Source organism: Rattus norvegicus, chromosome 14 (assembly GCF_021556685.1).
Source record: "Rattus norvegicus strain SHRSP/BbbUtx chromosome 14, alternate assembly SHRSP_T2T, whole genome shotgun sequence".
NCBI classification, from domain to species: domain Eukaryota; kingdom Metazoa; phylum Chordata; class Mammalia; order Rodentia; family Muridae; genus Rattus; species Rattus norvegicus.
In genome coordinates, this window is record NC_141547.1 from 33,875,483 (window position 1) to 33,891,062 (window position 15,580).

The following is a 15,580-nucleotide window of genomic DNA, read 5'->3' on the forward strand; positions in this document are numbered from 1 at the left end:
AGGCTAGGATGTTAGAGGGTATCTTATTTGAGACAGAACACTTACAGACCAACCCATGGCAGGTGCACCATGACATCCAGGGGAAGCCTGGTGAGGTCTCCCGTCAAGGGTGATGATACTTTTTTCTGGAAGGCTGTGAAAAGCCATCCCCCGGAGTCTAGAACTCATATGCAATTGGCTAACCCCCGGGGACTCTGCTCCATCAACCACTTCCCTTGGCTTTCCCACTTTCTGAGTGTCTGCGTTCCTGGTTATTCACTCCAGATGTGTTCTGCCGTCTCTCCTTGTTCAGTTCTGTCATTTCCTGGCAGATTCTGACCTCTGTAGAGACCCTTTATATTTTTCTGTTCTTTCTGGTGTTTGAAACACTTTGCAGGCGAATGTCATTTGCAGATTTCATTAATGAGTCTCTTGCTCCCTCTTTGAGACCAGCGATTTAGAAGTTAAGGAGAAGCAGATCTAACCACAACCCTCCAACCCTCATAGCAGGCTGTGAGTACCTGCCTCCTTCTCCCAAGGTGAAGGCGGGTCCCTCCCCTGTGCACACACAGACTCCTCCTCCGACTCTCCTTCCTAGTTCAAAGATAGGTTTTTATCCCATAAGTGACTGACTCTTTGTATTCAGGTCATTGAATTATATACAATTCTGTGAGGCAAGGAATAATGTATCTCCATTCATAATCAGTACTTATTAAAATGATCACAAATTATCAGAGCCGTCACTGAATGAATCTGAGACTTAAGGCATAAATAAGGTCAAGGAAGAGAGATGGATCTTATTTCAACTTTGGGAACTGCCTTTCCTACAAATAACCTATTTTATGAGGTTTAGCCCGGACCAGAGCACTACTGAGACAAACATGCCTGCCAGGCAGATTCCTTAGAGAGGGAGAGCAGGTGGCCAGGGCCACTGTGGGAAGCAGTCATTGGCACCAGTCCACTGGGCTTCTCCATGGTTAAGCTTCTGCAGAGGAATGAGTGACCGGCTATGGTTGGTGTGCCTCCCCCCCCCCCGCCCCCAGCCATGCAACACCCGCCCCCTCCCAGGCCAGTTCAAAATGCTAAGTCACCATGTTGTCCAACAGCACTCTCCCCTTAAGTTTTAAAGCATTATCAACAAAAACCCTACACCTAGGGGCTTTGTAGGTGTCTTTTTTGTTCTGGTGTTCTGTGATGCTGGAGACTGAACCCAGGGCCTCACACATCCCAGGGAGGGAAGCATGTTATCACTGAGCCTACACCACCAGACCAGATTCAGGTTTTACACCCTTCATGGGTGTTTAGGTTCATGCAGGGTGTACATGTAGATGTGGCTACACACATGTGTATGTGGAGGATAGAGGACCAGAGGACAACCTTGGGTGTCATTCCTCAGCCACCATCCACCTGGCTTTTTGAGGCAGAGGCTCTCATTTGACCTCTAGTTTTCCCATCTGCTAGGTTGGCTCAGGAATCTGTCTCCTCAGTGCTGGATTAAAGCTCATGCCATGGGCATGGCTTTTGTTTGCCTGGCTGTTTGCTTGTTTGTTTGGTGTGTGTGTGTGTGTGTGTGTGTGTGTGTGTGTTTTGTTTTGCTTTGTGGGATCTGGAAATCTAATTCAGGTTCCTGTGGTTTCAAATAAACACCTCACCAGCTGAGCTATCTCCCCAAACCCTGCTCCCCAGTCTCTATTTCTTGGAGCCAAATTACCTGTATGACCACTTGGTGTGGGTGTGGTCTGTATATATTTGTAAAACATAAGGGTTGGGTTGAGGGACACACACAACTTTAAGTCACCGTTACCAAACGACGCCCAGAGCGGTGGTAGACACTTGTAACCTCAGTACTCAGGAGCCTGAGGCAGGGGGATGGGGTGACCTACACCTCAGGGATCTTGTCCCCACCCTCCCCTGAATCATGAGATGACTGCCTCTCAGTAGGGCAGAGCCTCCTGCTGTTTGCCACACTCTGGGCAATGTCCTGGACACAGAAAACTGTTACTTGTTTGTGCTCACACAGTGAAGCTCCCACAGGACCCAGGGGCTTTATCTCTGGGAATGGAGCTCCACCCTTCCCTCTTGTGAACCCGGCGGCCAGTTGTGCACCTGGCGTCTCTACCAAGCACGAAGTGAGGTGGAGCTGCAATCACTTCAGAGCTTGCTTAGTTTAGCGGCACACCTCTGAGGCACTGGACCGAGTCCACCATTTCCTCATTGCTGCTGGCTGGCTACCAGGGGTGATGCATGGGAAATGTGAAGGCTCACCAAGGCAGTTAATATCAGGGCCGGGTCTGAGCCACAGGGTTGACGCCCCACTTTCTCTACTTGAACTTCTAAGAAATAAATACCGATAAGGCCTTGGTTACAGGGAAAGCAAACAAGGCGCTCGCCTTGAGGTGCAAAGAAAGCTCAGCAACCACGACTTTAATAGTCTTTACATTAGTCTCCCCCTTGTTGTGATGGAAAACATGACGAAATCCAGGTAAGGGTTCGTTTCTGCTCATGCATTGAAGGATACGGTCCATGGAGGAGGGAAGATAGGATCTGCTGGCCCCCTATATTCAGTCAGGAAGCAGAGAGAATTGGGTACTAGAGCCCAGCTCCATCTCCCCTCTCCCCCACTGTAGTCAGTCCAGGGCTCCAACCTTAGACTGGCACTGCCCACGTTGGCAATGGGGCTTCGTGCCTCAGTTAAACCTCTTTGGAAACACCTGGGTGTGTTACCATGGTGACAGTGAAGCTTTTTAAACACCAAAAGCAAGGCTACAGACTATGATGAAGGACGGGAACTACTCTTAAAGATCAGGTTAGGAATCTGGTTATTTGGGAATTCCCATTTGTTTCTCACCTCAGGCTGTGACGGCGCCAGCACAGCGCCTGTGGGATAAGTGTGTCTGTTATTTAGAGATGGATTCGATGGGGGCTTTCTCAAGGTAGCGTGATAGTGAGGAGTTTCCAGCAGCCAAGGCTGTCCAGCAACGCCTTTTCCCTGGGTTGGGACGACTGTCACCCTCTAGGGTGACAAGCATTCTCCCCCGACACTTCTGTTTTCAGTACCGGGTGTCTTTTGTGGGTGATTCGGGTGGGTAGAGCTGGAAGGTCAGGTCCCTCTCCCTTGGGCTTCTCTCTGCTTATCACCTCTGCCTTTTCACATGCTGCCAAATTTTAATATTTATGCTTTGGGTGACAAAATGTCACCGACTGACTGTTTAATTGCTTTCCAGTTCTGTTTTCTTGCATTATGTGTTGTTCATACATCATTTAAAAATGAGATGAATGAAATAGCCATAAGCGTCCCCAAATGCCATCGGTCCTAGAGAGTAACGGAAAACTGTGGACTCTAATGCCAGATGTTTAGGTGTTGAAGGCCTCTTTCTGTTTATACAGAGCCACAAAATAGCTTTGCATCTTCTCAACCGTGTCCACAGACCTTGTTTATGCCTTTACAAGCTCCATGCTTTTCCTTATAACCCTAGATCTCTTATAACCAGAGATACTCCATCTGTCTGCCTGCCTACCTTTGGAGAGATTGCTGTCCCTCTGCAGTGTAGAAGCTTCTAGAAATCCCTTCCCACCCACAGACACCCAAATCCACAGATGGCTTGTTTCTTCCACAAAATGGAGCTGTGTTTACATTTAATAATCACTCATCCTCCAACGTACCCTAAATCTTGTTCATATTACTTAAAATATCTAATATGATGTAGGAGTAGTGCCATGCTGGAGCTTTAGGAAAATGATAAAGGCTACATATTTAGCATAGATGGCTTCCTTTTCCCCTGACCTGTGGTTGGCTGAATCCATTAAATGCTCACATCTGGAGCGCTCTCTCTCTCTCTCTCTCTCTCTCTCTCTCTCTCTCTCTCTCTCTCTCACACACACACACACACACACACACACAGAGGCATGCACACACACACACACAGAGGCATGCACACACACACACACACACAGAGGCATGCACACACACACACACACAGGCATGCACACACACACACAAAGAGGTATGCGCACACACACACACACACACACACACACACACACACACACACACACACTATTCTGACCAGTCCCTCAGGGCAGCATCTCCTGTGTGGCCGCCCGGCAGCAGCAAGGAAGCATCCTATGCTGGCTGCAGGTGAAGCATCCTATGCTGGCTGCAGGTGAAGCATCCTATGCTGGCTGCGGGTCAGATCACAGGCACAGTCACTGGCTCCTTTCTATTCTGGAGTTTTGGAGCTTGCTCTTTCCAGGCATTGTAGGAGATCCACAGACAAGTTAGGGTGCTTGCTGATGAGAGATAAATAGCCTCACTGAGACCAGAAACCTGAAGAAATACTGGGTGAATCCAGTTCAGTCTAGAGAAAGACATGTCTTCAAATACTGACACACTAAAGAACTCCATGGATAATTCTGTGTATCCTCGAGAGGAGAGGAGTCACAGGGAGACAAATCCCTCAGTGTGTGAACATTTCCCTACCCGAGGGTGGAATGATTTATTTTATAAAGTCATTAATATCTGATCTAAGATCAACTCTCAAAACTTCCTTTCAATGCAGTGTCTATGTGTCAGCTTTGAAAGGATACCAACGCAAGACACTACCAACCCTCTATGTCGGGGGATGGGGACATCTTAATTTTCTCCTTATTTATTTCCTTGTTTGTTTGGTTTTGGTGTTCTGGGCCTTGTGCGTGTTAGGCAAGAACTCAACCCCTGAGCTCTATGTGCCAGCTGGAATAATCCTTCAATTCCTGGAATAACACAGAATCTCCTCATTACTGTACGAAACAGGGATTCAGGATTCAGTTTAAGGGATGCTTTAGGCCGAAATTGGTCCTTTCAATAGAAGAATGCAACCTTCTCAGTGGAGCCCAGTGATGTATTTATTCATTTGCTTTCTATGAGCTTTAAGGGTGTCCCGGAAGGAAAAAGAGGGTGTCTGCAGCACACCAGGGCCATGTTGTTACAGTGGGCTCCTGTTAGAGTTTCATTGCTGTTACCAAGATAAAAATACCCTGACAAAGCTAATTAGAGGAGAAAGGGGTGTGTTGCAGCCGATGTCTCCAGATTACAGTCCATCACTGTGCACTGTGGCTGGGGCTGTAGAGAAATGGGCCCATTACATCCACCTTAGAGAGAAAAGAGCAATGCATGCTTCTCCACTTCTGTACAGTTCAGGGGCTCTCCCTCGCCTAAGGAATGGTGTTACCCACAGTGGCTTGGATCTCTCCACATCAATTGACATAATTGAGACAGTCCCACCCCAGACATGCTCCAGGGTTGACCCAAAGGAGAAAATCAATCCTTCATTGAGACTCTTCCTCCAGTTGATTCTAGGTTGTGACAACGTCTGAAAGGTACATTTTTCTTATAAGTGAAAAGAAAAGGGGAGGGATTGTTGTTCAATGTGGGAGACTAAGATCTCCAACCAAGACTTCTGCTTTCTGTTTTCTGTTTCTAAACTGTATGAAAGCCACATCTTGCATCTCTTTGCCCTCCTCAGCTAGGGTCAAAAAGACAGGCCTACCATGCTGAACAGATTTAAACAAACATTCTCTACCTATGTCAGACTTGGACTCTACTTTTTAGGGGAGAAACATGTTTCTTTGTTAGATGAAATGATTCTTGATATAAATGAGTCCTCTCACCCCAATAGCTAGGCTCATGTATGTCTAGAAGCAGGATATGTTCTATGTTATAGCAAGGTGATATGTGTTACATGTTCACAAGATAGAAACACAAAAAGAACTGCCATGTAAACGGGGGTGGGGAATGTTATTTTCTAAGGTCTACCTAGTTCATTGCTGTAAAGCCCAAACTGCTTGTTCAGCCAATGCTCCCGTGGCCTGTTTTTTATTTATGTAGACTTTATTTAGTCTAAAGTAAATTCATACAAAAAATATAAGTGGTGTTTACATTAACATTACATTAAGAAGTTGGTTTACCATCTGGCCAAGAGCCAGCGAGTCATTGCTCTGAGAGGGAAGGAAAGGGGAGTAGGAGTGGGAGAAAGGGAAGGGCGGCTGGAGGCGAGGTTGGGAGAGGGGAGGAAGTAGGGACGTGAAGGGCACTGGAGCTGAACCCTGCTATGCTTGCTAACCTTGTGGGTAATTGTGACCCTGGGGCACTGCCATTCTCCTTAGGGGCAAGGACTCCATCTCCTCAGAGCCTTTGCAGTGAGACCTAAAGAGATTTAAATCCTTCTGGTTTCCTAGGTCTTTTTTTCATAGGGAAGTAGTTACATTATTAGAGTATAAATGGAGTTCTGACCATTTCGTGCTGGAGGAAGACTGGGAGACAGAGGGTGGGAAGGTTAGGAGGAGGAGGAGAGTCTGGCAGCTCGGCCTGCCTAGTTTCCTTTCGGGTGTGTCTGGCCAGTCACTTAGGTGCTATGCTCCAGTTTCCTGATCAGTTTAATTAAAAACAAAACAAAATGTCATGAGGTCTTGAGAGGATAAAATGACACAATCTAATAATGTCCTCAGCACAGGGCCTAGCACATGGGAAATGCTAAACTCGTTTAGAAGCAAAGTTATAAAAACATCCATCTGGATTGGCTAAGAGGAAGAGAGCAGTGGGGGGTGTGCACTGGAATATGTTTAACGTACATTGTATATATGCTTGAGACACCCTTATGCGATCCTTTATAATAACAATAAAACGTTAAAGGCACATCCCAACGACTGTATGACCAGCCCTGTACCTCACCTCTCAAAGGCTCCACACCCTCTCCTCCCAGTAGCAGCAGCCTGGGGACCAAGCCTATAACAGGTGGACCTTTGGGAGATATTTCTTCCCAGACCACAGCAAGGGAGACATGGTTTCTCCGTGTCTTCTCCCATTATCTTTCCTCCAGAAGATCCTGAGTAAGGCTCTTCTGGGAACACACTTTACAAATCACCCTTCATGTTGCTGAGAAAGGAATGGCACTCAAAGCAGTTACCTTTTCATTGGTGCCTGCAGCTGCTGCCTGGCTTTCTGTTAGGCTGTCTCCTTACAGCAGAATGAGAAAGGGGAAGACCAGAGCATGTGGGGGCGTATGCCACAAGGCTAGAAGAATCTCCAAAGACCTAGAGCCTCCCTTTACCTTTCCGCATCTTTTTCCTTACAGTAAGATGACAACTTTTTGGGCGGCCCATTCCCATTCTCACATTTATTTTAATTGTTTCCGGTCTCCCTGAAAGCACTTCCTTTGAACTTCCGGTGCCTTCTCAGAGTCCCGAGGACATATAGCAGCTATGGGGTTTCCTTGCTCTTGACTGACAGTAGCTTCTCCCCTCTACCATATGCATTCTGTGGTCTCATGAAGAGAGAAGTAAAATGCTGGGCTCTGACATTTCAGGTTTCCTAGCTGAGTTTAGAAAAGTAAACTCAGTGCAAGCGGGAAGGCATGTATTTTCCTGAGGTAAAGTTGTGTTTAGAGGCAAACGAGCTCAGAAGGTTTGGAAAAGAAGATGTGGTTCAGTCCGTGACAGCCATGCCCCTTCTATATGCTCATACCTTCTGTCTACTTCATGTGTTTTCATGTCCTTGTAGGAAGTCTTGACTTATTTTTGAAAAGAAAAAAGGGTTGTGTTGGAGGGGAAGGGAGGGGAGGGTTGGACAGGAGGCTAAATGGGCCCTTTCCATAAACAATGGCAGAGTCCCGGCAGACAATGGTTGCATGGTCTCTGCCAAGTTATGTGAATGCCCACCTCCTCTCTGAACTGAGGACTCCTAAAATTGTATCCTTCACATAAGTCCCTGATGTCTCCCTGTCAGCTCACAGCCTGACTTAGAGTTGGTAATTGGGAGTCTTTATTGATTGTCTAAGAAACTTCCAAGGTCTAAAGTCAGGGGAAAATCCCATTCTTTGGGAACTCTTTCCGTATCAAAGGAAAAGACATACTGCCGTGGTATTCTTCTGGGGAAAGTATCAATATGTAATTGAATCAAAGACTACTGCCATCAAAGTCTCCTGTTATGACAAATCAGAAAGATCCTCTTGTAGGAACGGGAGCTCCATTTTCTAGGCCAACAGAGATAGACCAAAGACAAAATCAATTCCAAAACGCACGTAAGAAAATTACTAGTAGTTAATCGATACTTTGTTGTGTATGCCTTATGAAAAATCAAACATCTTCAGCAAACTTACTTCATCCTCACATCACCCGATAAGGTGGACTATGGCTACTCTACCCTTCGCTGGTCAACTCATCCTTGCACAGTAATGGAAAGTTTGAACTCAGAGGCTACTTCACTAGTGATAACCAGACTGATGAGAAAGGTAATGAGGAGTCATCTGATTCAATTTTCTTAACAAATTATATCTCTTGTGTGTGAGCTACACAGTTTACCAGTGGACAGGTCCCAAGTGATTATTAACCCACTAAGATAGGGCTATTGTTGGCACGCATTATTCCTATGATACAAAACAGAGAGGTAGGGTAAGACAAAACTAGTCACCTGAGCATTTTAGAGTAGGTTCTCGGGCCTGGCCTTCTCAGTCCCTCACTCACAGTCACCTCAGCCACACTCACAGAAGCTCTGCTCCCCTCCTCAGGCTGTGGTGTGAACATGAGCTACCTTGTTCTTTTGTAGGTTTGCATGTGGGTGACTCTTAGAATATCTTGACCTGCCCCTGAGGAAAGTCTGCTCTCCTGGGTTTCCTAATCCCTACTCAGCCATGAACCAACCAGACCTTGCTGACGACCCAGATCCCAGCCCCGAGCCCCTGTGCGTAGTGTGTGGCCAAAACCACTCCCCAGAGGAAAACCACTTCTACACATACACAGAAGATGTAGACGACGACCTCGTATGCCACATCTGCCTACAAGCATTGCTAGACCCTCTGGACACTCCGTGTGGACACACCTACTGTACCCTGTGTCTCACCAACTTCCTGGTGGAGAAGGACTTCTGCCCTGTGGATCGAAAGCCTGTGGTTCTGCAGCACTGCAAGAAATCCAACATCTTGGTCAACAAGCTTCTCAACAAGCTGTTGGTCAACTGCCCATTCACAGAGCACTGCTCCGAGGTGCTCCAGCGCTGCAATCTCCAGTATCATTTCCAGACCAGGTAGGAGCCCTTCTCTTTCTTCTTTCCTGGGGCCAGCTAGAAAGACATCCACAAGCGTGCAGCAAGGACTCATTCCCAGTGCCCTGGCACTCTGTAGGGTGCCTGTACTTTGGAACCAGTGAAGAGATCTGTTCCAATACGACACATGCTAGGTGTTTATGGCTGTGAACTAATGTGAGGAAGTGTCACTAAGTAGGACTGAGTCGTGGGCATGCGCTCATGTGTTTATGGTTCGGAAAACTGGTGGTGTGAATGCTAGGGCTTACGTATCAAATACCACCACCAGGTCATGTTTCAAAATGCTCCATGTTCAGCCAGCAGTGTTTTTTGTGGAGGGAGCAGAAGCTTGAAGAGATGGGGCCTCGCTGGAAGAAATAGCTCACCAGGGCCTACCTCTGAGGTCCACGTTTCCTTCTTTTCTCTCTTTTTCCTGGATGTCCTCTTCACCAGGATGAACAGAAATTCTGAAACTATGAACCCAAAGAAATCCTTCCATAAACAAACCATCTCTCTCTTTAATTAATGTAGGCTCTACATTCATCCATTTACTTAATTCTTTTATTAACATACGTTCATCATATAGAGAGTTGGGTTCTATAATAACAAGTTCTTTTCAATAAATCAACTGAATTTTTAAGTGAGAAAATCAGAAAAGCATCACCCTTCATTCTAGTGTGCTTCCTATTGCTGTGATAAGCACCATGACCAAAAGCAGCTTGGGAAGAAAACGGTTTCTTTGGCCTACACATCCCAATCACTGTCCATCACGAGAGGAAGTCGAGGCAGGGATCTGAGGTAGGAGCTGAAGCAGAGGTCATAGAGGAACGACGATTCCTGGCTTACTCAGTTTCCTTTCTTAGAGCATCCAGGACAAGGGTGGTATCACCCCCACTGGGCTGGGCTCTCCTCCCACATCAGTCATTAATCAAGAAAACGTCCCACAGACTTGCCTCCTGACAATCTGATGGAGGCATCTTCTCCACTGAGGTCCTATCTTCCCAGATGACTGTAGGCATGTCGAGGTGACACAAACTCAGCCAGAACACCCTCTGAGTGACTTTCTGTTTCTCTTTTGGCCAAGGTACACACATTGGTGGCAGAAAGGAGATATGCTACCTGCTGCTGGTGACTGGCATCCCCCGCTCTCCCATCTGCTTCTCAGTTTGTCCCTTCTTGCTGTTCTGTGCCTGGGTATTCCTGTGTGGATGGCCTCACTGGTAGCTCTGGGCCTACTCCCCATGAGGAGCTCTTCTCAGTATACTTAAGGTGCTTAATCAACTGTGAACAATAATACCACAGTCATTTTGTAAGAGGAAATCCACAGGCTTGTGTTTACCTTGGTTCCTGTCATGGCCAGGGCAAGAGGAGGTGCAGGTAGCTTTTTTAAAGGTCACATACCTTAGGTCATGAATCTGTGGCTTTATCTTCTGAGACATGAGTTCATTCTCAAACATGAAAGCTTTTCTCATACAAGGCCTGCATGCAATGTTTAGCACATGTTTACCATGCTGGTTAAGCCAGCGAACTCAAGATGTCCATCCAGATGTTTCCAGTGTAGGTTTGCAGTAAATGCTGCCTTCAGACATGGAGACCCACTTCAAGGCTTTCCCCAAAGAGGATGTGGTGGGGAAGGAGCATGTTGGTGACCTTTGCTGATAATATTGTCTTGCTATCAGAGGCATTGTGAAAAGGAAAGTAAGCCCAAGGTCAAAGGTAAAGTAGGTTCTGTACAATTATGCCAAGACCAGTGAGCATGCTGGGTAGGGAATATAGGAGGCCTAAAGAGAAATGGCCCTGGCAGGAATCTGAATGTGTGCCATTGCCATATTTCCATCTTTTTTTTTTCTACTTGGGATGTATTAATTTCCTGTTGCTGCTGTAACAAGTAATCACACACTTTCTGACTTTGCATAACTCAAATTTGTTATCTCAGAGTTGTCTAAAGGGTTAGAAATCCAGTAAATTCAATCCAGCTGGGACTCACCCAACAGACATCATGGGGTGTCTGGGCTGAATTCCTTTGGGGCTGTAAGGGAGGCTCTTGTTTCTCACCCTTTCAGCTTCTAGATGCTTCCTCCTTGAGCATGACCAAGCAGTGATGGGGGATAGCAAGCTGGGGTAGACCCTATGGGGCTACAGGGAAAGGAATCCATACTTAGCTGCCCCAACAGAACTTTCATTCATCCACCTGCCCACGCTACCCCGTGACTAGAACATCTCAAGGAAGCTGGGAAAAGTGTTGGCAGTCACACAATTGGTAATGATGCACACTTGGGAAAGAGCTGTGAGGGAGGAACCCCAGACTGACAGAAATTCAGCTACCTCTTCAAGCTGTGGCTCTCTGGGGAGGAAACCCCCACTTCAAGGAAGCATGGGCCTCAACACCTGCCTTTGCACCTCTCCCTCCACACTAGAGCTGCCTAAGTAGATCGACACCAGCATTTCCCAAAATACATATTAGTCATGAAGTGCTTAATATATGCACAGACACCCTCCATCACCAGCCCCAAGTATTTGTTTGCAAAAACTTAAAAATTCAGAGCTAACCCTGGGCCTGCCTTCTTATCCTTCATAAGCCTTGGCCATTACTGGTCAGTAGACCACCTTTTCTTTCTTTTGAATGGAATATTAAGAAGACCCAGTAGCCATTGTTTTAGGTATCTGTTGAACTGGAAGATTCAGATGACCAGAAGACAAGTGTCTCTTTACCTCAAGGATGTGATGGGACTGACGGTTGAGACCATGGCCCTGTGGATATTCTGAGGAGAGCTTTTGTGAAGACATTTTGATCTTTTTTTTTCTCAATTTTTGACATGACTTTTCATGAAGAGGAAATTGGCCTGGACCTCTATATTGTAGCTAAGGATGACTTTAAAATCTTGATCTTCCTGTCCCCATCTCCTGACCACCATATCCAACAATTTAGCATTGTTGATCATTCTTTTTGTCTCTTTCTTTGGTAGATATACATAGAAACTCTCTTTAAATTGAGAATTGCTGAGCTGAGAATATAGCTCAGTTGGTAGAGCGCTTGACTACCATGCACAAAGCCTTGGGTATGATCTCCAGCGTCGCATCAACCAGGGACAGTGGTGCACATCTGTTATCCAGCACTCGAATGATAGAGGCGGGAGGATCATGAGTTCAAGGTCACTCTTAACTCTATAGGGAGTCCAAGGCTAGTATGGGTGCCTAATGCCCTGTCTCCAATAATATATTCATGGTGCACAGCATCGTGCTTTAACTATCAGTGCATTGTGGAGTGGATTAATGGGGGTGTATTTAGCGTGCACTATGCATACCAAGTTTGTGGTAATGAAAACTCTTAAGTCTACCATGTACGTGGTCCATTGTAAACTGATGATGTCAGAGAGTAGGGCTCGTGAACCTCTCCTGCCTGTGCCACTGAATTTCACATCTTCAATGAATGGCAGACTTGTGTCTGGGGTACAGCTGCATAACATCTGCAAGCAGATGCTGTGTCCTTCAGGATTCCAGCCATCTTCACACGGTGGCCTTCAGTACCTATGCTAGGGAAAGCATTGGTAAAACACACAGGATGAACTGTGGCTTAGAGTTACTGGCCCATTGCTGATACTCAACCTCAGACTAGAGCACTCAGGGAGTTTTGGGAGCTGGGGACCCAGTGTGTGGAATTTGATTGATTCTCTTGATTTCTGCCTTTTTCTATGCCTTTAGATGATGTCACATGTGTCTGCTGAGGGTTCCCAGTTAGGAGGACAGGGCTGGTTGAGTTGGATGGCAGCTTTCTTAACCAAAGTATAATGACAGACGATGTCAGGAGGCTTCAGTAAAGGGCCTGGTTGGGAAGTATCTCTCCATATCTCCTGTTGTTGTGAGTGAATAGAACCAGCCTGATAGCCTTTGCTTCAGAGGAGGACTTAAGTCAATTTGTCATATCTTCACTATATGACAACCTCATTGGCATGTGTGACATTTACCAAGAACCATAATAGCCTAAGTCCTAATGAAAGAGGCTGGGATTTCTGCTTCTGAGGAAACTAATCTTGGAAGACTTAAGAAGAGGTGCCGAAAGCATCCCACTCGGAGTTGCTTCACGGGACAAGCTCTCTGTCTCTCTTACTGTCCTGACGTTTGGTTCTGAGCCTTAGCCTTCAGTGGCTGAGCTGCCTTTCTAGCCCCATGTCTCTTACTCTTTAAAAGTGGTAGGTAATAGAGCGGACCCTACCTAAGCACCTACTGGCAAGGAAAAAGAAATCATCACTCAGTGATTGAAAGAGGCTAGAATGAAAACATGGTTCGATTGGCTCAAGCCCCACCTCACTGCAGGTTCTCAGAAGAGGGTCTTGATTAAGTCTGGCCAATGTCCTGGGACTTTCGTCTTCAAAGTTCTGCCCCAGGCCCTCTGCAGCTCTTGCCTCTATCAGGGACCCTTTTCTGTTGTTTTCAGTACAATACAGACTTAGCTGGCTGTTCACAGTCTAGGCAGGATTTCACTTCAGGAAGAAGGAAGCCAGGGTGTCACTTTGGGACCTGTCTGCTTGGCCATTTCTGGTTGGCTGAATATCCACACTGGTATCCCTTCTTAGAGTGACTTTCTAGAGTTTTGTTGTTTTGACGTAGGGTCTAACCCTGGCTGTCCTGGAACTTGCTTATGTAGGCCAGGCTGGCCTTGAACTCAGTAGAGATCCACCTGTCTCTGCTCTCTAAGAGCTGAGATTAAAGTTATACACCACCGTTATACACCACCGTGCCTCCCATGCCTCCCATTATCGTGACTCTCTAACCCTGAGCCCAACTGGGGGCTCACCTCATCTCTGTTTTGCAAAGAGAAAGGAAAATGAGAAGCAGTGGGGGGTAGCTGGGGGCCTTGCAGGACATAGAGGACAGACAAGGATTGGGGTTAGGGCTGTTTACTCTGAAGGAAGCTGTAGAACAATGCGTGGTTATTCCTAGTGAGAGCCCTGATCCCCAAGGGAGTTATTCTGATTGGGATTACGTCTGGCGGGCAGGAGGACATCACGTGGTGCAGGAATAAGGAGTTGGAAGTTCTCTTTTTTCTCATGGAACACAAAGTCTCAGGTAGCAAGGCTGGGACCCAGATGATGTCACCCTGATGCCATCAGGCGTCAAGACTTCCTTCTGCTTTTCAGTTTAGTGTCCACCCTCAAGCTTGTCACCGAGTGTTCCCAAAATGGCTGCTCGACATAGGATCTCATCAAGATTTCTGGCAGGGAGGGAGCCAAGACTGTTTCCTTTAAAGCCCTTTCCGGAATGTCTCTACCAGTGAGATTTGCTTAAGCTTTATTGGTGTGAATCCAGGGCCACCCATCTGCAAGAGAGTCCAAGTGGGTTACTGTCACAAATAAACATGGGTTCTGTTAGAAGAAAGATTGGATATCTGGTGGGTGGCCACAACGTGACAAGGGAACAACAGGAAGGATGTGTTCATTTTTATGTTATGTTCTCATTCCTTCATCTGTCCATCCTGAAAGGCAAGGAGACCAACGGATGAGCCCCCCTCTATTTTTCCCAGAACACCTACTGAGCTGTCAGCAGCACCCTGCCATGCCATCATTACCAAGTCATGGTGGATACAGCATGCTACGTGTGAGTTAGGGTTTATCCTCTAGGGCATGCGTGTCTAAGAAGAGATCGCACCAGAACTTGCTAAAACCCACATTTAGAAAAAGATGGCGGCATGCCTTCCTTCTCAGTCTAGGAGGGAGGAAAAGAAATGAGACCAGGATAAGCAAGCCACAATCGCTAGTAGTCATCAGAAACTACTGACTGATGCAGGCATAGTTTCGTTGTGCCTCCATAACAAGACTCTGAGGTAAAATGCTGTTATGACTGTTGCTCTCTCAGAGGGGAGGAAGTTCAGAGAGGGTAAGCAGTGTGACTCTGACGCCCAGCATGACACAGAGCTGGGATTCAAATCTCAAGCTGGTCACCTCAGCAGCTAGTACCAACTCCAGCTTCCTCTTTACTGCTGTCCACCAGCTCTGACTCACTCCTGCCTAACAGGATTCCCTGACAGACGATTGAGTTTGGGCCTCAGCAGAATTAGCCTTGAGTATGTCAGGCTCTCTCAGGAGTGCATATGTCTGATCCAGACCATGCAAGTCCAGTGCACGGGCAAAGCTTGGCTCTGTTTAAATGCTCTCAGCCTGCCTTGCCTTGATGCCCAATCCACATGTCAAACTCTCAGACACTATAGAGCTGATTGTAGTTCCCCTGCCTCACCCCTACATAGACACTCCAGGGCTCTTCTTCCTCCTCTCCCTTGCAAGGGCAGCCTGTTAACCGAGAAGTTAACTGTCCCTTTGAGCCTTTTTGACGACTTAGCCCCTTGAGTTGGTGAGATGCGCGAACACTTCTTGAACATGCAGTCTTGGGTGTGTCTCGGCCATCAGAGCTAGGGCACACAATCCCTATCTAATTTTAAGCTGGAAGAAATAATGGGGTCGGGTCCCCACAAGCAAAGATGCGTATTAACTTCATTTCAGTAACTGAGGTTCAGGCACTGTAACAAATGCCAGAGCTCAGTCCAGGGAAGAG

At 46.8% G+C, this 15,580-nt stretch overlaps 1 protein-coding gene across 4 annotated transcripts in view; it reads left to right on the forward strand.

Moving 5' to 3' along the window:
* Nucleotides 1-15,580, forward strand: part of Lnx1 (ligand of numb-protein X 1) — a 102,601-nt gene that overhangs the window by 8,122 nt on the left and 78,899 nt on the right. For 2 of the 4 annotated variants that reach the window (NM_001108358.1, XM_087583776.1), the window contains 1 exon segment: nt 8,561-9,037. The exons of the other annotated variants lie outside the window; for them this stretch is intronic. In NM_001108358.1, the coding sequence (NP_001101828.1) occupies nt 8,646-9,037 (392 nt within the window). In that variant the 5' untranslated portion in view covers nt 8,561-8,645. 4 annotated transcript variants of the gene reach the window in all.